We start from the raw sequence: 26,382 nt of genomic DNA on the forward strand, positions 1-26,382 counted from the left end.
TCACTCCCACCCCTGGCCTGACACAATGGCTGGGTGGGGCTGAGGAACTGGCTTCCTCTGTGGAGATGGAAATCTGGGCCTTCGGTTCCCGCCCCAAAGACACAGGGATATTTATTTGGAGACACTGGGCAGCATTTGGTGCTCCAAGGGGCCAGGAAGATAGGCTGAAAACAGAAACTACCCCAAACCATAAAGGTAAATTCCTGGATGGGGGTGGGAGGGATTTGCAGGTGGGAGGGAGGAGAAGAGAGGTTCCCTTTGTGTCAAGTGTGGTTGGCTCACACCAAGGCAATAGGTTGGAGTTTGGGGAGACAGACAGTTGAGCAAGTGGTAGGAGCGATGGCCAGACACCCCTTCGCTGAGGGGGATAGGCATGCGCACTGTCAGCCCAGCCTGCTAGGACCACCCCATTCTCACCTCAACCACGCCACTTAGCAGGGCAGGTGAGGGTGTGCACACAAAGCAACTCTCTCTCCATACCTGGGTTCCAGCCTTTTCTAACCTTCAACACCTTGGATGCCGGGTTCCTCACATCCTCTAGGCCCTGTGTGCGCATGTGGAGCCTGGTGTGGTTGGGGGTGGTGGTGTCCGGTTGGGAGGAGGATCGGATTCCTGTTTCCTGCCCCTACTCACTCAGCCCTAGGAGGTGACGGAGAGTGGAGGGAACTGGAGGGTAAGTGCTTGGGGCCCCGACTCTCTGCGCCCTGTTGAACGCCTGAGTTGGGAGTGGGGAAGGAAGTAAACGTAAGTACCTGGGGTGGGGAAGAGTGAGTTCCCTGAAGGGGCAGAGGCTGTGGAGCAGGAGACCACTGCCCAATGAGGGGCTTCATGGCAGCGTGTAGGGGCCACCGAGTGAGCTGCAACCTAAGGGGTCCCTGATGTCTGTCGTTTCTCAAGAACCTCAGCTGGGACCCGGAAGGCTATTTTGATCATGCAGAGAATTTAGGGTCTCTCTTGTGTTCCCAGCTCTGGTCCTCATCCTCCTTGTCAAGAGGAAGAGAAGCCCAGGTCTCTGTCCCAGTTCCAGGGCTGTTTTTTGATGCTTTGGCCTGGAGTGGCGGCGGCCTCCCAGGCATCTGGGCAGGACCCAGCCTCCCATTGGAGCTTCTCTCTGTGACCAGACCCAGGTGTGGCAGGGATAAGAGGATGGGGAGCAGAAGAGACCAGGCTGGGGCCTCCGGTCTCCTGGGGTCAGAGGCTCCAGGAATCTTCATGGCAGGAAAAGGAGACTAAAAATAATCCGGAAAGGGAGAGTCCGGAGAGGGGAACTGGGAAATGGGAGGGGGAGGGGGAGCCAGAGCAGGGAAACAGTGATACATCCCTCAGCTCAGGCACTGGCTTGCACGTGTGTGTGCGTGCGTGCGTGTTCACATACACTCTCGTACACACATGCTTTACTCAGATAGCATAGAACACGCACGCGCACACTATACTCACACGACACATCAAGAGCCACCGCTGACCCCACTGCTCCCCAGCATACCCCCAGGGCACACCCATCCAGGACTACAAAAACAGTGCAGAGTAACTCCCATAAACTCCTACACATGATGATTGGATCAGCAAACTGAGTTCCCAGCATGGCATCTTACTGACCTCAGTTACCCCTGCCTCTCCGTCCTCCCCAACAGCTTGTTCTTAGCCCCACTATGTCCCCTAGCCCGACTGTGGCAGCAGAAGTCAAAGGATAGAGAAGCTGGCCAAGGCAGCACCCCGGAGACTGAGGCAGGAGGATCAGAAGTTTGATCTTAAAAAAGAAAAGCTGCCCAGAAGGGTCCGAGAGGGGGCAGGATGAGGGGTGAGAGGTGAATGAGGAGGTGTGATGAGGAGGAAGGGAGGGAAGTGTACCACACACCAGTCTTCTCTCCCTTGACTCAAAAACATAGTTTTAGGCAGCCTCAGTCTACCCACGGGGGACAGGGGACACTGAGGAGTACTTTCTCCCTCCATTCTCCTCAGGGGATGACTTCCACAGGACACCTCCCTCCTTGGAAACACTCAGAAGACGATGTCAGCCCAGTCCCTTCCTGCAGCAACGCCCCCTACCTTGAAGCCCCCTCGGATCATCCGCCCCCGCCCCCCTTCTCGCTATCGGGCTCCACACTCCCCGGGGCCTCCCCAAAACGGCTCCTCTTCGAAAGCACTTCCTCAAATCCCCAATGATGCATCAACCTCAATGCGCACCTCCATCTTCTGGGAGCCCCCAACATCTTCCCTGAAGCCCCCTGCCCTTCTGCCCCCATCAGTTTCCAGAGCTAGTCTGGACTCTCAGACTTCCCCAGACTCGCCTTCCAGCACACCCAGTCCCAGCCCAGTGTCCCGGCGCTCCGTCTCCCCAGAACCAGCTCCTTCATGCTCTCCAGTTCCCCCACCCAAGCCCTCTGGATCTCCCCGAACACCTCTGCCCTCGCTCCCTATGCCCCTCCAGGATGGCTCTGCCTCGGCCCCTGGCACGGTTCGCAGACTGGCTGGCAAGTTTGAATGGGGGGCTGAAGGCAAAAGCCAGTCCTCAGACTCCCTGGAGCGATGCTCCCAAGGGGGCACGGATGTGAATGGGGAGAGAGAGATTCCCCAAGCCATCCCTTCCGGGAATGGGTCCCAGGAGAATGGCACTCCAGGTAAGCGTATGTTGAATAGCCTCAACACAGCTGGATCATCTTTGTTTTCAGTTCTCAAAAACCGGGACTCTAAAGGGCTAGCATTTCTAATGTAGATTTTGTATTTGAGAAATCTGTTTTCTGTGTTTCTCTGCGTTTGCAGACAGGGCAGATGAGATCTACAGATACCTGGGGTTAGTCCTTTTTGTGGGGAAAGAGTCTGTGCAGGGATGAGTCAGGTCCCAAGAACTTTCTCCTTAGACAATCCCTTCTGCTACAGACGCTGCCCTGGCCTGCCCTCCATGCTGCCCCTGTGTCTGCCATGTAGCAAAACCTGGCCTGGAGCTCCGATGGGTGCCTGTGGGGAGTTCTGACGACATCCTCAGGGCCCCCTGCCGGGCATCCCCACTGCGAGCCTCCCGCTCCCGCATCAACCCACCGGTCATCAGCCACCCTCCGGTCGTCCTCACATCTTACCGCTCCACTGCCGAGCGCAAACTCCTACCTCCCCTCAAGCCCCCCAAGCCGACTCGAGTCAGGCAGGATACCAGCCCCTCCGGGGAGCTTCCACAGCCGGACCTGGAACTGCCTTCAGAAGATGGGATCCAGACAGGTACAAGGACATGGAAGGGTTAGAACGTGGAAGGTAGGGAGAGAGGACAGGGCCTGGAGTGGCCTCTGGGCTTTGAGGGCACAGTGTGGAGGATGAGGGACCGCTACAACCCTACCAAGCTTTTCCCATTTCTCCCAGCTGCTGCTCAGGAGCTGAGGGGGGTCAGTCTTCGCTGGGGCTGGGGCTCAGTGTCTTGGGCTGGGGGACTGAAGGTTAGCTCTGGTCATTCTGAGTTCTCTCTCCAGGGGACAGACCTGAAGAAGCGCCTCAGAATGTTCCTCCTGCGGCCTTGGAGGGAAGGTACTCAACTCCCCCAACCATGTTCCTACTCCTCTCCTCACCTCCCGCTGCCTCTCATGCAAGGACAGACTAACTTCAAGGACAGACAAATACTATATTATGGGGGGGGGGCAGGGCTCCAGAGGAACCCAGGTTTCTAATCTGATCTCTGTTCCTCACTAATTATGCAGCCTTAAATAAATTCTCTTTTTTCTGGGCCTCAGAGTCTTTCTCTAAGAAGCAGGAATAAGCTAGGTTCTGTTCCATGCGGTTATTGAGGAATAATATTGCAAAAATTCTGGGCTCAAGCTAGGTTTAGTGGCACAGGCTATAATCCCAGCACTCAGCAGACTGAGACAGGAAAATCAGGAGTTGAGGCCAGCCTGGGATATATATCACAGTTCACTTTCAAAACAACAACAAACCAAAAATAAAACAAAAACCAAAGCATCAAACAAACAAACCAAAGGCAGAGTCAAGCTCTCCTTTAATTTTCTTATCTTCTTGAGAGTCTGTATTAACATTATTTTTTAAGTTTTTTGTTTTTGTTTGTTTGTTTTGTTTTGTTTTTTGAGATAGGGTTTCTCTATGTAAAAGTCCTAGCCTCCCTGGAACCAGCTCTTGTAGACCAAGCTGGCCCTGAACTCACAGAGATCTGCCTGCCTCTGCCTCCCAAGTGCTGGGATTAAAGGCGTGTGCTACCACTGCCTGGTTTAAGATTTATTTTTAATTGTTTGTGTGTGTGTGTGTGTATGTGTGTGTGTGTGTGTGTCTGCAGGTACTTACAGAGACCAAAACAGTGGGATCTTCCCTTGTAGGCTGAGTTACAGGTAGTTGTGACCCACCTGATGTAGATGCTGGGAATCAAACTCAGGTCCTCTGTATGGGTAGTACATGCTCTTAACCACTGAGTCTCTTTTCAAACTCTCAATTAAAATGATTGCTGGCAAAACCGTTGGGCAAGCATGGCCATCTCTTATGCTTTCTAGTTTTGCTGATCATCTTAGATTGATTGTTTTCATATTAGAAGTAATAATCCAGGTATGCTGATTTGTTTAGAAAGTATTTACTACAGCCAAGTGGTGGTGGCACACGCTTTTAATCCTACCTAGCACTTGGGAGGCAGAGGCAGGCGGATCTCTGTGAGTTTGAGGCCAGCCTGGTCTACAGAGCAAGTTCCAGGACTGACTCCATAGCTACTGAGAAACCCTGTCTTGAAAAACCAAAGAGAGAGAGAGCGAGAGAGAACGAGAGAGAGAGAGAGAGAGAGAGAGAGAGAGAATATTTCCTTCAGCAACTTTTAGCTTGAGATAATGGCTGAATGGCTGATTACTAAGAGAGGGGAGCCAGTGAGCCACAGGAGTGAGAGTTTGACCATGTGGCATTTGACTAAGCCACAAAGAAGATCTTCTAGACAGTGCTTCTGTGTGAGAGGGCTGCAGGGAGGGACTTGAAGTATCGACTGCACAGTAGCGGAGGAAGCAGGAATGGTTGGGGCCTGCTTTGCCGAGGGTCTCCCCTCCGACAGGCACATAGGAACATCTGGAGTTTGATCTGGGAGCTCTCAGGACCCCCTCCACACAGTGTGCATTTGAGTTCTGTATCTCTCTCCTCTGCTATCCTGCGAATCACACCCTCAGAATGGATCTCACATGTCTTCTTTTCTTCCTCCACAGGGATGAGGAAGGGCTGGAGGGGTTGAAGGAGCAGCAGTGGGAGCTGCCCCTGCAGGATGGTAGGTCTCTCCTTTGCCAGGCAGGAGGGAAGGGTTCTGATCCCTGGCCCTCCCTGATGTTCCCTGTCTACCTTCCAGAACCTTTATACCAGACCTACAGGGCAGCTGTGCTCTCAGAGGAGCTGTGGGGTGTGAGTGAGGACGGGAACCCCTCTCCGGCTAATCCCGGAGAAGCTCCCACCTTCTCCAGGCTCCCGGGACCTCGAAACACTCTATGGCAGGAGCTCCCGGCTGTGCGAGCCAGTGGTCTCTTAGAGAGTCTAAGCCCCCAGGAAAGGCGCATGCAGGAGGTGGGTACCACAGGGCTAGACTCACCTGGGTAGGGGCTGGCTGTGAGGTGGCTGGCTCTCTACTGTGGCCCTGCTCTCTTGTCTAGAGCCTGTTTGAGGTGGTGACCTCAGAGGCCTCCTACCTACGCTCCCTGAGGCTACTGACTGACACCTTCGTTCTGAGCCGGGCTCTTCGGGACACACTCACTCCTCGGGATCACCACACACTTTTCTCCAACGTGCAGCGCGTCCAGGGTGTCAGTGAGCGGTCAGTGGGCCTTGGACTGCTGAATGGGGCCTCCTTAGCTTTCTCCCTCTCCCAAATCTTTCCTCCCAGACTTTCTGTCCCTCCATTCATTGGCTCCTCTACGCTTTCAGGTTTCTAGGGACATTACTGTCCCGGGTTCGCTCTTCCCCACACATCAGCGACCTGTGTGATGTGGTGCATGCCCATGCGGTTGGTCCTTTCTCAGTGTATGTGGATTATGTACGGAACCAACAGTATCAGGAGGAGACCTATAGCCGCCTTATGTGAGTACAGTGGTTTGTGTTCCAAGACCACTGGTGGATAGTACTAGCCTTATACATCCATCTGCAAGATAATGATTTATAAATTAGGCCCAGTATGAGATTAACAGTGGCTAATCAAAATAGAAAAACTAGAGCAATATAATGTAATAAAATTGTCAGCATCACTACTCTTGCACGTGGTGGACATTAGTAAGTAAATTAAAGATAATGAGAACACAGCTCCATAATACAGATAGGACAGCTACTAAGGTGTGTAGTATATGGACACGAATACACTGGACAAAGGAATTATTAGTGTTCCAGATGAGATAGGGTGGGGCACCGTTGCTAGTCAGAAAGATATTCATTTCAAAACGTACAAATTGTTTCTGGAATGTTCCATTTAATGGTGCCGGGTAATTGAAATTATGAAAACAAAACTACAGAGACGGGGGACTTCTGTATCTCAGAGTTGGAGGAACCTATGAAGTCATGTTAAGTCTGAGACCAGAGCTGGCTGGAGGGTTGAGGCCCCTACTTCAGGGAACTCCTAGGCATCTGGGCTTTCTTGACAGGGACACTAACGTGCGCTTCTCTGCGGAGCTGCGTAGGCTGCAGAGCCTCCCCAAATGTGAGCGGCTCCCACTGCCATCTTTCCTGCTACTGCCCTTCCAGCGAATCACCCGGCTCCGGATGCTGCTGCAGGTACTGTTCTGGCCTGGTGCCTGTTCCGTCCTACCAACTCTGCGATGGAAACTCTCTCCAAGGCCTCTGGTCTAGTTATCATCACTTCCTATCCCACCATCATCACAGACTTTCTCTCAGGGAGACCTCTTCCAACCTCAGCTCCCTAAACGCCTCTGGGGAGCAGAAAGAACCGTCTAGACTTTCTTTGGCTCAGTCTCTAACTAACTGAGATCTCCAAAGGTACAAGCAGTGGGTTTGGGGAGGAATGAAAAAATAAACCTTAGATATTCCAGTGATTGTGGACTTCAAAGGGCCATGGTAAATACGCAGATTTATAGTGTGTCTATAAAATTCAATTTTTATGGTGGCTATACGTCGGGGTTGAACACTGTAGCTTAGTGGTAGACAGCTTGCCTAGAGTGTACTAGACTAGGCCTTGGATATGCTCTCCAGTGCCACTAACTAAATAAAATTTAAATAAATGAAAAAGTTCCTTACTGGAATAATACTGAGGGAAAAAGGGGGTTTTACGAAACATTTTTTTATATCTATTTATGTGTGTGTGTGTACATGGAAGTCAGAGGACAATGTGCAGAAGTCAGTTTGCTTTTTTCATCACCTGGATCCGGAGATCAAATTCAGGTCTTTAGGAATGACTGCAAAATGCCTTCCCTGCTAAGTCATTGCAGGAGCCAGTTCTGGATTTCTCTATGTAGGTCCCACAAAAACTGTTACCCTCTGAGCCAGAGAAACACCTTTCACCTAGTATGGGAATTTTGAAAAAGATTTATATGAGCCGGGTAGTGGTGGCACACGCCTTTAACCCCAGCACTCTACAGGCAGAGGCAGGTGGATCTCTGTGAGTTTGAGGCCAGCCTGGTCTACAGAATGAGTTCCAGGACAGGCTTCAAAGCTTCAGAGAAACCCTGCCTTGAAGAAAAAAAAAAAGATTTTTATGTTTTGATTTTATGTGTGTGTTTTGCCTGCATGTATGTATCCGTGCCTGGTGCCAATGGAGGTTAGAAACGTGAACTGGATCCTCTGGAGCTGGAGTTACAGACAGTTGTGAGCTACCCTGTACATGCTGGGAACTGAACTCGGGTCCTCTGAAAGAGTATTGAGTGCTCTTAACTGTTGAGCCATCTCTCTAGCTCCCTCCTCCAGTTTTGGAATTTTCTCTTTCTTTTTCTTTTTTAGACAAAAATCCCACTATGTAGTTATGGTTGGCGTGCTATGTTGCTATGTATTCCAGGCTGGCCTGACTCCAAGAGATCTTCACCAGCACCACTAGAGTGCTGGAATTAAAAGTGTGCACCCCGTGCCTGGCAGTACTGGAATCTTTTTTTCCTCTCAGATTTATTTATTTATTTATTTTACCTCTGAGTGCTCTATCTGCATGAAGATAGGCAGAAGAGGGTATCAGATGTAACTGGAGGGTTCTTTTCTGCCCACCAGTTCCCAAATAACCACTCTGATGCTTAATATTAATTAAAAATGTTTGGCTTATTAGCTCAGGCATATTATCAACTAGTCCTTACAACTTAAATTAATCCATTTGTATTATTCCATGTTTTATCACAAAGCTCGTGGTTTCGGCCGGGCGGTGGTGGCGCACGCCTTTAATCCCAGCACTCGGGAGGCAGAGGCAGGCGGATCTCTGTGAGTTCGAGACCAGCCTGGTCTACAGAGCTAGTTCCAGGACAGGCTCCAAAGCCGCAGAGAAATCCTGTCTCGAAAAACCAAAAAAAAAAAAAAAAAAAACCAAAAAAAAACAAATAAACAAAGCTTGTGGTTTCTACCTCACATCTTGCTTTTCCACAGCAGCTGGCATCTCCCAGACTCCGCCTTCTTTTTTCCTCCCTACAGCTTTGATTTCCTGCCTAGCTCTATTCTGCCCTGCCAGAAGCCAAAGCAGCTTCTTTATTTTTTTTTTTTTTTTTTGGTTTTTCGAGACAGGGTTTCTCTGTGGTTTGGGAGCCTGTCCTGGAACTAGCTCTTGTAGACCAGGCTGGCCTCGAACTCACAGAGATCCGCCTGCCTCTGCCTCCCGAGTGCTGGGATTAAAGGCGTGCGCCACCACCGCCCGGCCAGCTTCTTTATTAATAATGGTAATAAAACATTCACAGCATGCAGAGGGGCATCCCACATCAAACAGATCCCATTATAGATGGTTGTGAGCCACCATGTGGGTGCTGGGAATTGAACACAGGACATCTGGAAGAGCAGCTGATGCTCTTAACTGCTGAGCTATTTCTCCAGCTCCAGTACTGAAATCTTAGTACAAAGAGTGTTCAACTAGATGCTGCTGCTGCTATTGTCTTCTTTTTCTCTTTCTTTGTTATGAGACAGTTGGTTTCTCTTTTTGTTGCTGTTTTTTTTTTGTTTGCTTGTTTTTGTTGTTATTTATTTGTTTTAAAACTCACTGCCCAGGCCAGCCTCAAACTTGCAGTCTTCTGCCTCAGCTTCTAGTGTTGGGATAACAGGTGTGTACAGTGTATGAGAGCAGGAGCCATTATTTATTTATTTATTTATTTATTTATTTTGTTTTTTTGAGACAGGGTTTCCTTTGTAGCTTTGGACACTGTCCTGGAACTCACTCTGTAGACCAGGGTGGCCTTGAACTCACAGAGATCTGCCTGCCTCTGCCTCCTCAGGGTTGGGACTAAAGGCATGCGCCACTATTGCCCGGCCCAGGAACCGTTATTTACATGACTTTATAAGGAGGAAACTGGGTGCAGTTTCAGTAACTTGGCCTAGGCCATGCAAAAATAATGGATGGGGCCAGAAGTGGTGGTGCATGCCTATTATCCCAGCTTTGCGAGGGTTGACGGAAGGATTTAGAGTTCAAGGCCAGCCAGGGCTGCTTAGCAAAAATGCAGAAATCCAGGCATTTCTAACTGCCCTGCTATTTTGTTAGGCTAGTAATTATTTTTTTTTTTTAAAAAGAACCCCCACCAAGCATTTATGGTGTGCCAAGGACTGTGCTAAGTCCTCTTTAAATATCACCTCGAATCCTCACAATATTATTAATGTACTAAATAGATATCAGCTGCATCTTATAAGTGGGGAAACTGAGGCTCTGAGCAGCAAGAAACAGGACTTTGCTCAGGCTCTGGCAGCTGGTAAGCGGTAGGTCTCATGGCCTTGCTGAGGGGTATCTTGGGAGACCTGTGAATCCTGAATGGAACATTTGGCAAAGCTGGGCCGAGTCCACAGTGCCTCAGAATTTCAGGGCAACGGGAGATCTCAGTCACCCTTCCCTCTTTCTTTCCAGAACATCCTGGGCCAGACAGAGGAGGGGTCCAGTCGCCAGGAGAACGCTCAGAAGGCCCTGGGTGCCGTGAGCAAGGTGGGCAGGATGGAAGCCGAGGAGGGAAGATGCCAAGTGGTAGAGGGGAAGTGGAAGGGAGCAGGGGGCTGCTGGCTGGGATGGGTGACTCAGTTCCCCTCACCAGATCATTGAGCGCTGCAGCGCTGAGGTGGGGCGCATGAAGCAGACAGAAGAACTGATCCGCCTCACCCAAAGGTTGCGTTTCCACAAGGTCAAGGTTAGTTCTGCCCAGACTCTCCGTCTTGCCTTTCCTCACCATGCTGCAAGGCTAAACCCTTCTTTTTCTCCTCTCAGGCTCTACCCCTGGTCTCCTGGTCACGGCGCCTGGAATTACAGGGGGAGCTGACAGAGTTGGGATGTCGGAGGGGGGGTGTGCTCTTCACCTCCCGCCCCCGCTTCACTCCCCTCTGCCTGCTGCTCTTCAGCGATCTGCTGCTTATCACTCAGCCCAAGAGGTGGGTCCTGCGTGGGAGGGGAGCAAGCCCAAGCTAGAGTGGAGAAAAGGCAACTAGCGGGACGCACCTGCTCTCCTCTGAACGCCCTCTTCCCTGGGTAGTGGGCAGCGGTTGCAGGTTCTGGACTATGCCCATCGCTCCCTGGTGCAGGCCCAGCAGGTTCCTGACCCATCTGGACCCCCTACATTTCGCCTCTCCCTTCTAAGCAACCACCAGGGTCGCCCCACCCACAGGCTACTCCAAGCCGCCTCACTGTGAGTCATGACTCTAGAAAACACTCTTGGGGGTTGGGGGATGTGGCTCAGTGGTAGAGAGCTTGCCCAGTATGCATGAGACCCTGTATTCAGCCCCGGCACTGCAGGAGAGAATAAACCAACATGGTGGCATACCTCTATAATCTGAGCACTGGGGAGGCTGAAGTCGGCAGGAGGACCATAAGTTTGAGGCCTGCCTGAGCAGCCTTGTCAAAACCCGCAAATAAGCAAGCCACCCTAGGACGGTCACCTGATCTCTCTATATTCTATTGCTCCTCTCTGTCCTCCATGGCCCCTATTTTATCCCCAAGGAGTGTTCTTGGGTCAACTGTGAACCTCCTATGTTCACCACTAGGTCAGACATGCAGCGCTGGCTGGGGGCTTTTCCCACCCCAGGTCCCCTTCCCTGTTCCCCAGACACCATCTATGAAGACTGTGGTAAGTATCTCCCAGGAGGAGGAGGGAAAATGTGAGTCCTAAGGGGGATATGGGATAACAACTGAAAAGAAAGGGGATCCCACTGTAGTGTTACCCTTTCTCCACCAGAGTGTTCCCAGGAGCTGAGTTCAGAGTCACCCACACCTTCCAAGACAGAGGGGCAAAGCCTGGATTCCAAGCCCCCCCACAAGCATCCCCACAAGAATCCTGAAGGTGAGAGAGCCTTTCATGTACTCACTCAGCAAATATTCACTGAGCACCATGAGCCAAGCACAGTGTTTTAAGCTCTGCTGATATAAGCATTTCTCCCCTGGCAGCGCTGGGATTGAGTTCAGGGCCTTACACGTGATAGGCTAGTGCTGTACTGAGCTACACCCCGCAGCCCTGGAGTATACTCTTTTGAGGGGATGGTGGTTTCGAGACAGGGTTTCTCTGTAGCTTTGGAACCTGTTCTGCTGTTCTGGAATTAACGCTGTAGACCAAGCTAACCTTGAACTCACGGAACTGCCTCTGCCTCCCAAATGCTGGGATTAAAGGCCCGTGCCACCACCGCCCCGCTGGAGTATACTTCCTAACAGAGGGAGCAGACAATAAAGGCTAAGTGGCCGGGCATGGGGGCGCTGATGTTGGTTGGGCTCTGATCCTGTGTCTCACTGTGTGGCCCTGGCTGTCCTGAAACTCGCTGTGTAGAACAGACTGGCCTTGAACTCACAGAGATCTGCCTGCCTCTGCCTCCCAAGTGTTAGGATTAAAGGCATGCACCACCACTGCCTGGATGAGACCCTTCCTTAAAAAAAAAAAAAAAGAAAGAAAAAGAATTCCAGTAATAGGAACTCATTTTTTACAGCCCATATGTGTAGTCCCAGTACTGGAGAGGTTGAGGCAGGAGGATTTCTGTTTGATTGAGTTTTATAGTGAATTCTGAACCAGTTACAACTAGATACCAAGACACTGTCTCAAACAAAACAAGTCTAAATGGGATAAGTAAGCATAAATAATATGTTATGTATGTTAGAAGGGGATAAGTGCCCTGGAAAAAGCATGGAGTAAGGCAGGAGGGAGTTCTGGGGTTTGGTAGGATCTCAAATAGTCAGGTGAGACAGACCTCACTAGGAGGCAATGTGTGAGCCTGACAGGGTGCTCGGTCTAGGTGTTCAGTGCCTGGAGGAAGAGTAGACCAGCTGGAGGGCATGAGCTGAGCGAAGGCCCAGGACCTGGTGTGCAGTAAAGGAGCTGCAGGCAGGCCAGTGTGCCTAGACTGATCCAGAAGAGGAGCTGCAGGGAGGCCAGTGTGCCTAGACTGATCCAGAAGAGGAGCTGCAGGGAGGCCAGTGTGCCTAGACTGATCCAGAAGAGGAGCTGCAGGGAGGCCAGTGTGCCTAGACTGATCCAGAAGAGGAGCTGCAGGGAGGCCAGTGTGCCTAGACTGATCCAGAAGAGGAGCTGGAAACAAATGTGGTCACAGGGAATAACAGATAAGATCCTGAAGCCCCTTGCAAGAATTCTTTTTTAGATTTATTTTTATTATTTGTTTTTTAGATTTATCTTTTTATTATTTTATATGTATGAGTGTTTTGCCTGCATGCATGTCTGTGCACACGTGTGTGCCTGGTGCCTGCCGAGGTCAGAAGAGTCCCTGGAGACTGGAGTTAAAGATGGTTGTGGGTTTCCATGTGGGTGCTGGGAATCGAACCTGGGTCCTCTGGAAGAACACCAATTTCTCTTAACTTCTGAGCCAGTTCTCAAGCCCAGAAGTTCTTCTGATTGAGGTAACAAGAGCAGTCATGACAGGACCTGATCTAGAACTGCCACAGCCCCTTCCAGATGCTTCTGAGGGAGGTGGTAACTGAGTTTGAATGCTCGACTCTGCTTCTCCACTACTTCCCAACCCACCATGACCTGAGACCCCAGAGGGCCTGCTTTCCCAGCCACCAGACCTCGGCCCCTGCTCCCCACAAGCCTATTTTTCTTTCCCCAGGTTGGCTTAAAGGGCTTCCTGGAGCCTTCCCTGCCCAGTTGGTGTGTGAAGTCACTGGAGAACACGAAAGGAGGAAGCATCTTCGCCAGCATCAGAAGCTCCTTGAGGCTGTGGGACCCTCTCCAGGCACTTCTGACACCCCTCAGCCCTAAGGCAGGCTAGGGAGAGGGCACAGACTGGGACACTGGCAACAGCATGTAGAAGACGAAGTCTGCCCATCTATCCGTATCCCTCCACCGTCTGTTTGCTGTCAATGGAAACACTACCTCTAGTGGCACCAACAGAGCTAGAGCTTCAGGACCGAGCAGCTAATGAAACAGGCCATCTGAGCCCACAGCAGGGAAGAATGAGGATGGCTTGATGTGCTGCCAATGGAGACAGCACAGTGTCCAAGGTTGAGACCCTGGCTGTCGACTGTCACCAAGGAAGAAGCTGGGCAATGCATTGAGAAATGGTGTTACCGGAGCAGTCCTGAAGACAACAGGGATGGGTAGGAGCTCATTCAGCCAAAGAAGATGGTGGTTTGGACCCAAGAGACCAGTAGTCATTCTACTTGGTTCTGCAGAAGCCACTGATCCTACCCTTTGAGTATAGAAAGCGTTAAATTAATCTAATCCTTCTGTTTCTGGACTACTTCCTATTCCCTTCCAAACCACTTCCTTTGTTCCAGAAGAATCCAGAGTGTGTCTCAGAGGACAAGTGTACACGTTCATGTGTATATGTATCTAGGAAGGCAGTTCTGCTGAATGCAGTGTTTGTGTGTGTGAAAGAGAAAGGGAGAGAGAGAGAGAGACAACCACTCATGTCAGTGACTGGAAACGTCATTTCTTTTTTTCTTTTTTTTTTTCCTTGTTATTTTTCTCCCAAGAAGACATTTGGCCTGAGTTCTAAAGAGAGTGCTGAGTATAGCTTGGTCAGAGGCCAGGGCCATGGATGAGAGCCATGGATTCTGGGTCTCTTGGGTCCTCCTGGGTTCCATGACAGTTGAAGCAGTCAGTGGTCTGGCACGTCGCTGAGGAACTAAGTAGATGGGATGAAAGAACCTCTGCAGTCTGGGTATTTTCCTATCCCAAACACTGACCTCCATATTCCGTGCCTCTCTGCATATCTCCCAACTTGAATTGTCATCACGTCAGCCAGCCTCAGCAGCAGGCTGCAGAACGAGTCCCAGGCCAGCCAGCGTCCATTCTGGGGAATCTTCATCTAACCTGATCCTCTCAGAGGGCCAGCTCGGTGGAGGGAGTAGAGAGCTGGTGGCATTTCTGAGCCTCAACCAGTTTCAGCTGCTGAGAACCTGTCCTCATGCTGGAGAGGTGAGGGCTACCACAGTAGGACAGACAATTGCTAGGGTTGGAGCTCAAGCCTGGGCAAAGGCTCCCTCTTCACAACTGTGCAGTGCTCTTCCTTCATCTATGACAACCTGCCCAGACAGAACCTGCCTCGGTGGCTGTGGGAGGTGGAATGACTCTGGGGACTTGAAGGCAGAAGGGCACTTGGCATGTCCACAACTTTCACCCAGAAAAGTGCCAACCACATGGGAAACTCTCAATAAACGTTGGTGGCATTACCCCGAGGCTCATCAAGGCTTGAGCGGGCAATGGTCTATGAACAATGGCTTTATATGGGGATAGGGCTGGCTGCAGCGGTGCCAAGAACAGGTGCGTCAGTTCCACTGGAACTAGGGTTAGAGACCCGGAGCAAGGCCTGCTCGGAGTGTGTCGGCCTCTGCACAGCTTCCTAAGATCTGTGCCTGTGGTGGACTCGAGCAGTTGCAGCTGGGGCTGCTGCAGGCTGGAAAAGAAGGCAGGGTAGGCTCAGCACAGCTGGAGCGGTGTAGAGGGTACAGTAAGAGATCAGAGCACAGTGTCACCAACAAGGGCCTTTCATCGACTAGCCACGTGTCTCTGTGTTTGATTCCATTCTGCGCCTGCTTATTGACCGCCTCCTGGTCATAAACTCCACAGACCACCTTAGCTGTTCTTCCCTGCTTCTAGCCTACCAGGAAAGCAGACAAGGTAATCCAGAACAGTCCTGTGATGACTGTCCGGCCTCACTTGGCTTTGCTTGGTGTGACCAGAGCACCCAGACAAACACAGCTTGTAAGGGATAGGAACCAAAGGAGGAATGATTGAGGTTCCAATATCCCCTTCAAAGGCATGCTCTCATTAGACCCCATGTGCTAAAGGTTCCTCCCACCACCTACCTCAACTACGCCTTCAATATATGCCTTTCAGGGGACATTTAAGATCCAAACCGGTGGGAGATGGTGGCACAGGTATGGACTCCCTGCATTTAGAAGGTTAAGCAGGGTAGTCTTTGGTTCAGTGTCATCCTGAGCTCCTAGCAAGATTCAAATAAACCAAGCAAACAAGATCTGAACCAGAATGGAGCTCAAAATAGCCCTGGTCAAGCCAAGCGGAGTCGAGCAGATAACCTAGGGTCTGGGTTCTCATGTGAAGAATCTGCTTCCAAACCCACCGACTTGTTGGCGGCATTTAGTTCCCCCACTAACCGAGTAGCGGCCATGCCGCCCATCAGTTTGGCCATTCATTAGAACCTAATCACTAAGTGAGGTGCGGTGGTACTGATCCGAATCCCAGCACTGGTGAGGTGGAGGCAAGAAGATCCAGAGTCCAAGGCTGACTTAACAGAAAGTCTGAGGCCAGCCAGACTGCTTGTGTCTCACACACACAGGCACACGCACACACACTTCAATCACTAAGTGTGTATTCAAAAGGCAATACCTCTTATATAAACACATGAATAGCAAAAGCAGGGGATCACTGAAGTCCACTTACCGTAGTCACTAAAGGTGAGCCGAAAGCTTCCTTAACTCATCTTCCTTCAGTTAGAGCTCAATAACTGATTGCGTTTCTTTTTGTTTGTTTGTTTTGTTTTTCTTTTTAGGCAGGGTCTCACTATGTCACTTGGCTGGTCTGATACACTCTATACAGACCAGGGTGGCTGGCCTCAAACTCACAGAGATCCTCCTGTCTCTGCCTCCTGGGTGCTGGGGTTAAAGGTACATAACAACTATACCTAGCTTTTGGGTTTTTGTTTTTGTTTTTTTGCTTGTTGTTGTTGTTAGTTTGTTTTTTTGGGTTTTGCTTGTTTGTTTTTAAGACAGTGTCTCCCTCTGTGTATGACCTCTAACTCACAGCACTCCTCCTGCCTCAGGTTCCCAAGTCCTGTGATTACAGACGTGACCTACCAAACCTGGCCTGATTTTTATAAATCCTGCAGAAATATATGCCCAGGTGAATCCACTTTTAGGGTCCTCCAATGGAGCCTAAAAAAGCCAGTTTAAGTTAGGAGACCTGAAGCTTAAGATAGGAAAAGCCAGTATTTATATATTTATTTACAAGATATTTAAAAGTACAAGCTGGGGAAAGTCATCTAAGTTTATCTGACATAGAGGGAGAAAATCTTAACTTTACCCTTGGTTTTAAGTCTGAGTAGAAGCTGCGTAAAATAGAGGCCACACAAAATCAGTGTGGAAGCTCATTCTGCTCAAAAAGAAATTGAGTTGTTCCTGTGTGTGTGTGTGTTTTCTAAATTGCATTTCATAGGCTTTAAAATAAATAAATAAATTGCATTTCCTGTACCCACACAGAGCCATGCCTCTGTGCATTAGCTAGTACAGCATTTTAAAAAGTGGCATGTCATTATTCGGATTTCCTCAGAAGCAGGATCACTAGACAAAGATCAGAGTGTAGGAAGTTACGGGGGGAGGTGAACCCGTGACACAGTTAAGAGAGACATCAGGAAGGGAGACGGGAACGGGCCAAAGATCAACCAGGGCTATCAAAACCGGAGGCAACCAGGACAATTGGAGCCTAATCCCACTGGGAGCTGGAGGTTACACAAAGGATTGGGGAGGACAGAGTATAGTCCCAGGCTATAAAACTACGTTTTATATATTGGAACAGCTGTCTGTGATGACTTCGAGACTACATTAACCAAGTTGGGTAGTTATAGAGACTTACTCAAAAAGCTTAAGAGAGAGTGTATGTGTGTGTGTGTGTGTGGGGGGGGTGTACCTGAGTGTATGTCTGGGCACCATCTGTGTAGAGTAGCTTGTGAATGTCAAAAGAAGCATTGGGCTACAGAGAAACCCTGTCTCGAAAAACCAATAAATAAATAAATAAATAAATAAATAAATAAATAAATAAAAGAAGCATTGGATTCCCTAGAACTGGAGTCACAACTGCGAGTTATCGTGCAAGTGCTGGGAACTGAACCTGGATGCTCTGAAAGAGCAGTAAGTGCTTTTAACTGCTGAGCCATTTCTCCAGCCCCGAGTATTTGTTTGTTTGTTTGGTCGGTTGGTTTTTTGAGATAGGGTTTCTCTGCGTATCTCTGGCTGTCCTGGAACCCACTCTGTAGACCAGGTTGGCCTCAAACTCACAGAGATCTGCCTGCCGCTGCCTTCCTGAGTGCTGGGATTAAAGGCGTGTGCCACCATCACCCAGCTACCTGCTTATTTATTATCTGGACTTTACAGAAAAAATGTCCAGCTCTTGTTATAGGATATGTGACTTACTCCAGTCAGGGGTTGAGAAAATTAGGAAATGTATTCACTGAGCCTGAATCTGCCATCTATCCCTTCCCCACTCTCCTTGTTTTACTCTTTCAGTCTTTTTATTGGGTAATGTGGAGGCTGCTGTGTTTACTTGTGTCTGTCCTTATTTTATTTTCCAAGCTTTGTCTGTCTGTTGATGCTAAGAGTGGAAATCCATCCACCAGTGTTTACCTTATGTATTGTGACTACATAAACCTTCTGCCGCTAAGCTGGAAGCCGCTAAGATTACATTTCCTCTCTTGAAATGTCCTCTTTCTTTCCTGCACACCCCCACCCCCCTCGTTTTTTTTTTTTTTAGATAGGGTCATGCCATGTAGCCCTGGCTGGCCTGGAACTTGCGATGTCTACCAGACTGACCTCCAATTCCCAGAGATCCACCCTCCTCTTTCTCCTCAGTGCTGGGATTAAAGATGTGTGGAAATATGCTTGGGTTTTTTCTTGGCTTTTGAGACAGGGTCTCCTGTAGGCTCAGAAAGCTTCAAACTCATTACGTAGCCAGGGACCATCTTGGGTTTCTGATGCCCTGCCTTCATCTACCCTGCCTAGGGATGATGGGTGCATTCTTGGCCTGAGCTGTTTTCAGTTACCTTTGGAAAGGTAATTCTTAAAAATTTTAAATTACATTTATTTATTTTATGTGCATTAGTGTTTTGCCTGCATGTTTGCTTGTTTAGAGGTGTCAGATCTTGAAGTTACAATTATAAGTTGCTGTGTGGGATCTGGGAATTGAACCTGGGTCCTCTGGAAGACCAGCATGTGTTCTTAACTACTGAGCTATCACTCCAGCACCCACATATATTTATTTTTAAGTTACATTTTATCATTTTATTCTTTCTCTCTCTCCATCACTCTGCATGAGTAAGTGTGGTCAGAAAACAACTTATGGGAGTTGGTTCTCTCCTACTGTGTGGGCCATAGAATTCAGAATCAAGTCTTTAGGCTTGGCAGCAGGTGCCTTTACATACTGAGCCATCTTGCTGTTCCTCTGAACAACAATGATTACGGTTCTTTTTAGTTGGGCGGTGGTGGTACACACCTTTAATCCCAGCACTTGGGAAGCAGAGGTGGGTGGATCTCTGTAAGTTCAAGGCCAACCTGGTCTACAGAACGAGTTCCAGGACAGTTACAAAGAGAAACCCTGTCTTGAAAAATTAAATTTTTTTTTTAAATTATGGGCTGGAGGGGTGGCTTAGTGGTTTACACTGGCTGCTCTTCAGAATGATTTGGGCTCAATTCTCAGCACACACATGGTGGTTCACAGCCATCTGTAGCAACAGTTCCAGGGGATCTGATGCCCCTTTCTGACCTCTGAGAACACCAGATGCGCACATACATACATGCAGACCAAACATTCATACACATAAAATAAAAACAAATAAATCTCAATAATCAATAGTCTCTGTGTGTGAGTGCCTGCCACGTCACCCAAGAACTAGCCTATTAGCAATTGCGTGCACATGCCCGGGTGGCCGCTTGGTCCTCTCTTCTGCCTCTTCTGAAAAGGCACCATCGTAGGATACTTTTGCTTATTTTCCACTGCTTTTGAAAAAAAATACTGTGCAATGATGTGTTTACGTGCACGTATGCACACGTGTGTGCGTGCACGTGTGTGCTTGTATGCGTGCGTGCGTGTGTGTGTGTGTGTGTGTGTGTGTGTAAACCGTGCTGTGTCTAGTGGTGCTATTTGTAAGCTCTATAAAAAGTGGTATTTATGGCATAATCTTCCAGGAGTGTGTTCTCCGGAAACACATTTCCAAGAGTCTTCCAGGAGTTGCTGTGAGACCTGCTTGTTATTATTAGAAAGGCTTGGAAATTTGAGGAACCCCCCCAAAGGATCTGACAACACTGACTATCTCTGGCTCTGCAGAGCGACCATCTAAATCTGGATAGCCCCTGCATGTAAGGGCTGTCCCCACCTGGCAGCTTCAGGGCTCAGCCTCGGATTGGCTGGCTGTTCTGAGGACAGCCCTTATCCCCACAGGGCTACAGAAGAAAGAGAGAATTTTCCACTATAAGGGCTATGAGTGGTAGAGGCACAGCTTGGGTTTCTCACCGTGTGCACACAGAGAGGCACCAGGCTACTCAGGGAAGTGGGGAGGTCAGGGTTGGAGGACGAAGTCCCCGATTGGATTAACCTTGAGGTTTGGAGTTAACACTTCTTTTGCTTACACTCACTGAACTCTGTTGCAGTAACTAATACACAAGGATTTGGCCAGGAATTGTCCTCTGTGCTTGTGCCTTTTCTCTGTTTGCTGGTGAGACTTTCAAAACAACTATAAATGGAATTTAACAGAAACAACATCATATCCTGGGAGCCAGCAAGGGCTCAGTTCTTTACCTCACTCAGAAGTCAATGGAGTCCTTGAGACAAGCCTACTGTCTGCTTTCCAGATGAATAGACTGAGGGGCGGGGGGGGGGGGGGAGGGGGGGAGGCTGTGCAGCTGCATCACGAGCATGCCGAAGGTACCACCTGGAGCTGGAGGAGCCACAAGTGGGTCCTGAAGACAATGCTAGGAACAGAAAAAGAAAAAAGAGATCAGCCGGGTGGCAGTGGCACATGCCTTTAATCCCAGCACTCGGGAGGCAGAGGCAGGCAGATCTCTGTGAGTTCGAGGCCAACCTGGTCTACAAGAGCTAGTTCCAGGCTGGCTCCAAAGCCACAGAGAAACCCTGTCTTGAAAAACAAAAACAAAAGCCGAAACAAACAAAAAAAGAAGAGATCCAAGAGTGTAACCGCACAGAAAGAAAACCAGTTAGTATTAATTCTCAGGAGAACACGGGTATATTCTAACAAGGAGGAGATGTGTGCATATACTCAAGAGGTGTCAGTTTATGTGACACCTCAGGTCTACCTTCATTCTGTACAGAGAAGAAAAGTAGTAAAGAAGCCGAGGATGAGGCTGGAGAGATGACTCAGAGGTTAGGAGCACCGATTACTCTTCTAGAGGACCCAGGTTCATTTGCCAGCACCCACATGACAGGAAACCATCTATAATTCCAGTTGTAGATGTCATAACCATCTATAACTCCACTCCAGAAGATTTGGCACCCTCACACAGGCATACATGCTGTCAAAACACCAGTGCGCATAAAAAGAAATAGAAGAAGAAAGAAGAAGGAGGAGGAGGAAGAAGAAGAAGGAAGAAGGAGGAGGAGGAGGAGAAAGAAGAAGAAGGAAGAAGAGGAGGAGGAGGAAGAAGAAGAAGAAGAAGAAGAAGAAGAAGAAGAAGAAGAAGAAGAAGCAGCAGCAGCAGCAGCATCTTGGGAGGCAGAGGTAAAGGGATTGCTATGAGGTCACTGTCAGGTCTCAAACCAGGATAAATGTCTGTGCTGCCCATTTAACACATCACAGCAGACACTGGCTGCCAGGTTCTTCCAGCACCCCTCAGCCCCTATATTCATTGCCCACCCCACCTCCAACTTCTCCAGCTCAGGGACTAGGCTGCCTTTTCCTATATAACATAGCCATTTTGGTTATCCTTTGTCTTTTGGGCTTGGTTCTCCCTTCTCTCCCCTCTCCCTTCTCCTCCCCATGTCTCATCACACTCTGGATTCTCCCAGAGGTCCCTGTCTCTGCCTACACTCTCCCTTTTATCTACAATAAACTTTCTCCTCCACCATATCTAGGACCAGTCATGTCCTTTCCTTTTTATTTATTTATTTTTTTAATTCGGTCATCCTGAGATATATAGGGAGGTCCAGGCCAGTCTGGGCTCCATAGGAAGTTCCTGCTTAGATAAAGAGGGAGTGAAGGGAGAGCCTGCTGACCATTGCTGTCTGGAACTCATAGAAAGGTGAGACAGGGAGAGGGGAGAGGCTGGGGAAGTAGTGGGAAGGTTGACACAGGTTTGGAGGAGCGGTCCAAGAAGGAAGGAGGGACTGGGGTTTTCCCTAGAGGCATGTCTTTCTCCCTCTCCTCCCCTGTCAGTGAGCCTTTGGGGTTAGGGAAGAGAAATGGGCTCTCTCAGAAATCATCACCTTGGGTAAAGGGAGGCAGCAGCCAGGAAAGAGGCATCTTGTCTGATCCACAGTTAGGGGGCTGGAGCCAGAGGAATAGAACTTCGAGGAAGGGTTGGAGCTGAATCCACAGCCCATCCCCCATCTCACTGCTCCCCAGCAATATTCCACGGCAGTTAGGCCTGCTCAGCGGAATGGGGTGAGGCCTTCTCTTGGATCTGGAGATCAGGTGCATGAAAAGAGGCTCCCCCATTCTTCCTCTAACACTGGGCCTGTGATGGAAACTGATTTGACTGAGGAAGAGATCAAGACGATAAGAGCCAGGTGAGCATAGAGATGGGAGAGAGTAGGCTTCAGGGGCCTAGAAAGAGAAGGAGGCCGGGAGGGGGTTGGAGGAGGGGTAGGCTGGGCAGTGCAGGACTTCTGTCCCTTCTCCCAGCAGAAACAGGCGGTCAGTTACGGAGCAACGCCGCAACTCCCAATTACCCCTTCAGTGGAGAATTACGCACAGCTCTCGCTGGATAGCCCAGGTGGTGGCCTCAGAATTCAGCCTGGTGGCCTTCCTCCTGCTCCTGGTCATGGTCTTCTCCAAAAAATGGCTGTACCCCTCCAAGAGTCGTTTCCATCAGCGTTACCCCAAAAACATCACCAATAGACTCTACACCTCGATCCATATAATGTCCACAGGGCTCCTGAACACCTGCATGTCTAAAAGCTGCTCCAGCTCAGACAGTGGGAAAGGTGAGTCCCTTCACCCCAGCCCAGGTCCAGCCTGCCTTCACCTCAGTGGTGGCCCCGCAGTCTTGTTCCCTCCTATCAGCCATCTTCGTTTGGACTGCAAGATGGCTTTGCTGGCATGGTGATCTCTAGGGATCATCTTCTTTCTTTGGCTAATTCACCTGACCCGGCAGAAGATGTCATCTCTTTGGGTAAACCCCAAAGGGTTTTGCTTTAAGAATGTCAACATGAGCCGGATGGTAATGGCGCACAGCCTTTAATCCCAGCATTTGGGAGACAGAGGCAGGCAGATCTCTGTGAACTCTAGGCCAGCCTGCTCTACAGAAAGAGTTCCAAGACAGTCAAAGCTGTTATGCAGAATTTTGAGAGATGTCTGGATCATTTCTGCTCGACATCATCTTTCACCTAGGTGCTGCTGTGCCCTGGTTTTCGTACCCAGAGCCCTGAGATGACCCCCTGAATGTTGTCTTGCAATCATTCCCCAGTTCCTGCCGTTTTTTCCTTCCCTTCCGTCTGACGTCATGCCTCTGTAGTTCAGCTCTGCACTTCCCCTTGATTGTTGGCTTCCTTTCCTGAATTAATATCTGAGTCAAGTTCCGTTTCATGCTCTTGCCCTTACCACTTCAGAAGGGTCCAGCTCTGGATGCCGGTCTCCACCTGCTCATTCTCCTTCACATAAGCCAAAAGCAGGTCTAGAGCACATAGCTTTTTAAGGACAAATGTGGAATAACAAAAAAATATCATCTATGGCCTGCTGTTTTTCCAGCCGAATTGTCCACCGGCCACAAGAGACGGAGATAATTGGCGTTATTTTGTAGATGGGAAGACTGGAGCTTAGATTTAGTACATTGCTCAGGGTCCCGGCACATGAAATGGCAGTATTTGAGTGCTTTTCACATACAGGAGAAAGCACAAGCTTCATAAAGGCAGATATGGGATTCTATGCTTCTTGCTCTGTGGTGCTGTGAACCTAGCCTAGTTCCCCTGCACACACTGAGCGCCACAGTGAGTCACATCCCCAGAGGAAGCTTAAAATAGGTTTTTACATTGTTGTATGTATTCTTTCCTGTTTGCTTGGTTTTTGTTTGTTCTTTTTTTTCTTTTTAATTGAGCCAGGGCCTCACTCTGTAGTCCAAGCTATTCTAGAATTCTTTATGTAGCCCAGGATGACTTTGAACTGGCAGCCATCTTTAGCCTCCTGAGACCTGGTATTACAGGCATGAGCCAGCACACTTGACTTATACACTTATTACTTTTTTGTTTGGTTTCGTTTTTGGTTTTTGGAGATGGATTCTCTGTGTAGCCCTAGGGGCTGTCCTGGAACTCGCTTTATAGAGCAGGACAAGAACTCACAGAGATCCTCCTGCCTCTGCCTCCCACGTGCTGGGATTAAGGGTGGGTGCCACCACATCTAGTGCTTTCTGTCCTCATGACAGCTTCTGCCCCATGCTCCTGCCACGATGATAGCCCCACTATCTAGAGCCAGGTGACCATGGACTGAATCCTGAAGCCAAGAGCCAAAATAAATCTTTTCACTTTACGTTGTTTCCATCGGGTTATTAGCCACAGAAATGAAGAGGCAACAGAAGAGTGGGGGTGGGAGTCATTGCTGTGACCACATCTGCTCACATGGAAGGAAGCGGTTAGAACTGGTCTGCGGGAGGAATCTGGCTTCTTTTAGGCAGATTGTAGTGAGACTTGGGAGTGGAAAAAACAGAGTAAAGGGTTTGAAAAACATGCGGTCGTGAGAGGAAAGAAGCAACCTAAAAGGCATGGCCCAGCCCATGATGCCAAGGTCACCAACGAAACTAGACTCATTCAGAAGAAGCCAGCCACTTTGCATGGGGACAAAGGGAAAATGTTTTGAAGGTAACCGCAGAAACTGGCCAGTTACCCCTCATTCCAGGCTTCAGGGTCTAAAATTCTAAGAGCATCTGCAAGATTTCTTTTGAAAGGGAAGAGCCACTAACGCTTTTGTAAGTCTGTTGACAATTTGAATATTTTTTCTTTTAAGAATTGCTATTTGAGTCGCGATTTTTTTTCTTTTGTTTTGTTGAGATAGGGTCTCTCTGTAGCCCTGGCTGTCCTGGAACTTGCTATGATATATATATATATATATATATATATATATATATATATATATATATTATATATATGTCAGACTGGTCTTGAATTTAACGGAGATCTGCCTGCCTCTGGAATGCTGGGATTACATGCCTGGCTTTTTAAAATTTTTCTAGTTTTTTCAATTTTTTTGAAACAGGATCTCACTATGCAGCTCTGGCTGTCCTGGAACTCACTATGTAGATCAGGCTGAACTCACAGAAGTCGGACTACCTCTGCCTCTCTAGTCCTGGTATTAAAGGTGTGAGCCACCACACCCGGCTATTTTTATTTTTTTGAAACATTACATTGTAGTCCAGCCTGGTCTGTAACTCACCACTGTAGCTCAAGATAGCCTCAAACCCAGGTCCATCCTCCTACCTCGGCCTTCCCATTGCCGGTGCTGAGCTCATAGGAGTGAGCCACCTGACTCTTGTTCATATGTTCAAGTGGTTGGAACTGCCAAGCAGTCTCTAGATCAGGAGTCTTACTTGAGCAAAAGTTTTTGTTTTATGATTTTAACTCTGCATTTCTTTGGTTTTGAATAACCTGAGTATTTCCCTCATGTTTGTTGATTTGATCGCAATTCATGTTTGTCAATCCTGAGTTCTTGTTTTGTTATTTTTTTCCCAGACAGTTATAAGCTGTGGACAACCCATCCAGTTTTGGGGATAGCTAGGATTAGTTTCACCCTGGCCATGGGGCTGGGTTTTGTCCTTACCGCCTGGCTGCACCTGCGGTACCTGCCCCGCCTGCAGAGAATGCCTTTCTTTGGCTTGATTGGGATCATCCTGAGCTTCTGTGAAGGTGCCCCCCAGCTCTGAAAAAGGTTCTTAATTCCCTAACCCACATCATCCTGGGCATGTCTCCCTCTTCTCTGGGGGAGGAGCGAGCGTTTGGGGCGCTGGGAGGAGAGAGTGAGAGCGGAGATAAACTATGTCCTCGGGCCTCCAGGACCAGGACTCGCTGTGAGACTGTGAGTGGAGTGAGTGGTTGGCGGCTGTAGTCAGCAGATGAGGCAGCACTCCTGTGCGATTCTTAGGTGAGAGTAAATCTCTCCACTCCTGCCTCCCAGTCGCCTTCATTTTCTTCACCCTCCTGTTGTTCCCTGTTAACCTCTGGATCTATGAGCTGAAGAAGAACATATCGGTCCCCATCGGGTGGAGCTATTTCATTGGTTGGCTGGTGTTCGTCCTGTATCTCACCTGTGGTGAGTGGCTAGGGAGGGTCCTGGGGAAGGAAGGGACTTGGGTGGGTCAGAACAGAGGATGTGTGGAAGGAGGGGCAAGGCGACCTCTCCTCTGCTTCACACCCACCCACAAGGGTCCATAGGGACTTAACCTTCCCCTTGGCTCACCTCACCCGTCACCTTCCATGCAGCTCTCTGCTTTCTCCTTTTTCTTATGTCCCCCCCCCCCCCAGGGATCCTTTGCTACCTCAACCATAAAAACTTCTGGAGAGTGATAACGGACAGCTCCTCTTCCATCATCAGCAGTCTTGGCAAAAGTACGTGGCAAAGGTCTCTGAAGAGCACTGTACAGCCCTCCAACAGCCAAGAGGACATCCCCGATCCTGATGAACAGAAGGATAAGCAGCAACCATTAGGTTTATCTAAAAGCTTCTCAGGACCCTACCCCTCCAGCCTGGGCTAAGTCTGTCCTCACCATGACAAAGAATGAGCACAGGAGGATTTGGGGACCAGCTTTGCATTCCTCTCCCTCAACTTGGCCTTGTCTGTGGCTCAGGTGATGATGTGGAATAAATTGTCCATCCCTTCTTCATCATGTGTGGTGGTCGTTGAGGAAGAGGGAGAGGAAGGGAGAAAAACAAAATTTGTTGTTATGTTTGCTTCCCA

The 26,382-nt window shown here is 49.2% G+C and overlaps 2 protein-coding genes across 4 annotated transcripts; both read left to right on the forward strand.

The window, feature by feature from the left end:
• The first annotated feature begins 133 nt into the window (after positions 1-133).
• Positions 134-14,713, forward strand: Arhgef15 (Rho guanine nucleotide exchange factor 15). 3 transcript variants are annotated; one of them, XM_041664761.1, is made up of 16 exons: positions 134-195; positions 1,960-2,618; positions 2,878-3,210; positions 3,456-3,510; positions 5,166-5,224; positions 5,303-5,514; positions 5,601-5,761; positions 5,872-6,024; positions 6,579-6,708; positions 9,965-10,039; positions 10,146-10,238; positions 10,316-10,476; positions 10,578-10,730; positions 11,086-11,168; positions 11,277-11,381; positions 13,147-14,713. In XM_041664761.1, the coding sequence occupies exons 2-16, from the start codon at positions 2,009-2,011 to the stop codon at positions 13,296-13,298; spliced, it is 2,535 nt and encodes an 844-aa protein (XP_041520695.1). In that variant the 5' UTR covers positions 134-195; positions 1,960-2,008; the 3' UTR covers positions 13,299-14,713. The 3 variants fall into 3 exon arrangements, with proteins under 3 accessions (XP_041520695.1, XP_041520694.1, XP_041520696.1); XM_041664760.1 differs by lacking the exon at positions 134-195 and adding an exon at positions 1,004-1,127; XM_041664762.1 differs by lacking the exons at positions 134-195; positions 11,277-11,381; positions 13,147-14,713 and adding an exon at positions 1,004-1,127 and having other exon boundaries at positions 10,627-10,730.
• Positions 14,714-21,963: 7,250 nt separating this feature from the next.
• On the forward strand, positions 21,964-26,179 carry Odf4 (outer dense fiber of sperm tails 4). The gene is made up of 5 exons (XM_041664426.1): positions 21,964-22,010; positions 22,129-22,427; positions 25,161-25,334; positions 25,603-25,737; positions 25,950-26,179. The coding sequence occupies exons 1-5, from the start codon at positions 21,964-21,966 to the stop codon at positions 26,177-26,179; spliced, it is 885 nt and encodes a 294-aa protein (XP_041520360.1).
• The last annotated feature ends 203 nt before the right edge of the window (positions 26,180-26,382 follow it).

This window comes from Microtus oregoni, unplaced genomic scaffold (genome assembly GCF_018167655.1).
Source record: "Microtus oregoni isolate MIOR12 unplaced genomic scaffold, Mior012 000015F_ref0000493, whole genome shotgun sequence".
NCBI lineage: Eukaryota > Metazoa > Chordata > Mammalia > Rodentia > Cricetidae > Microtus > Microtus oregoni.

Bases quoted from the DNA above. Each gene is read 5' to 3' on its own strand.
- Arhgef15 (XM_041664761.1), top strand. From the start codon at position 2,009: ATGTCAGCCCAGTCCCTTCCTGCAGCAACGCCCCCTACCTTGAAGCCC. The intron at 3,511-5,165 runs GTACTCAACTCC...CTTCCTCCACAG, and splicing joins CCTGCGGCCTTGGAGGGAAG to GGATGAGGAAGGGCTGGAGG. The intron at 5,762-5,871 runs GTCAGTGGGCCT...CTACGCTTTCAG, and splicing joins GTCCAGGGTGTCAGTGAGCG to GTTTCTAGGGACATTACTGT.
- Odf4 (XM_041664426.1), top strand. From the start codon at position 21,964: ATGGAAACTGATTTGACTGAGGAAGAGATCAAGACGATAAGAGCCAG. The intron at 22,428-25,160 runs GTGAGTCCCTTC...TTTTTTTCCCAG, and splicing joins CAGCTCAGACAGTGGGAAAG to ACAGTTATAAGCTGTGGACA. The intron at 25,738-25,949 runs GTGAGTGGCTAG...CCCCCCCCCCAG, and splicing joins CGTCCTGTATCTCACCTGTG to GGATCCTTTGCTACCTCAAC.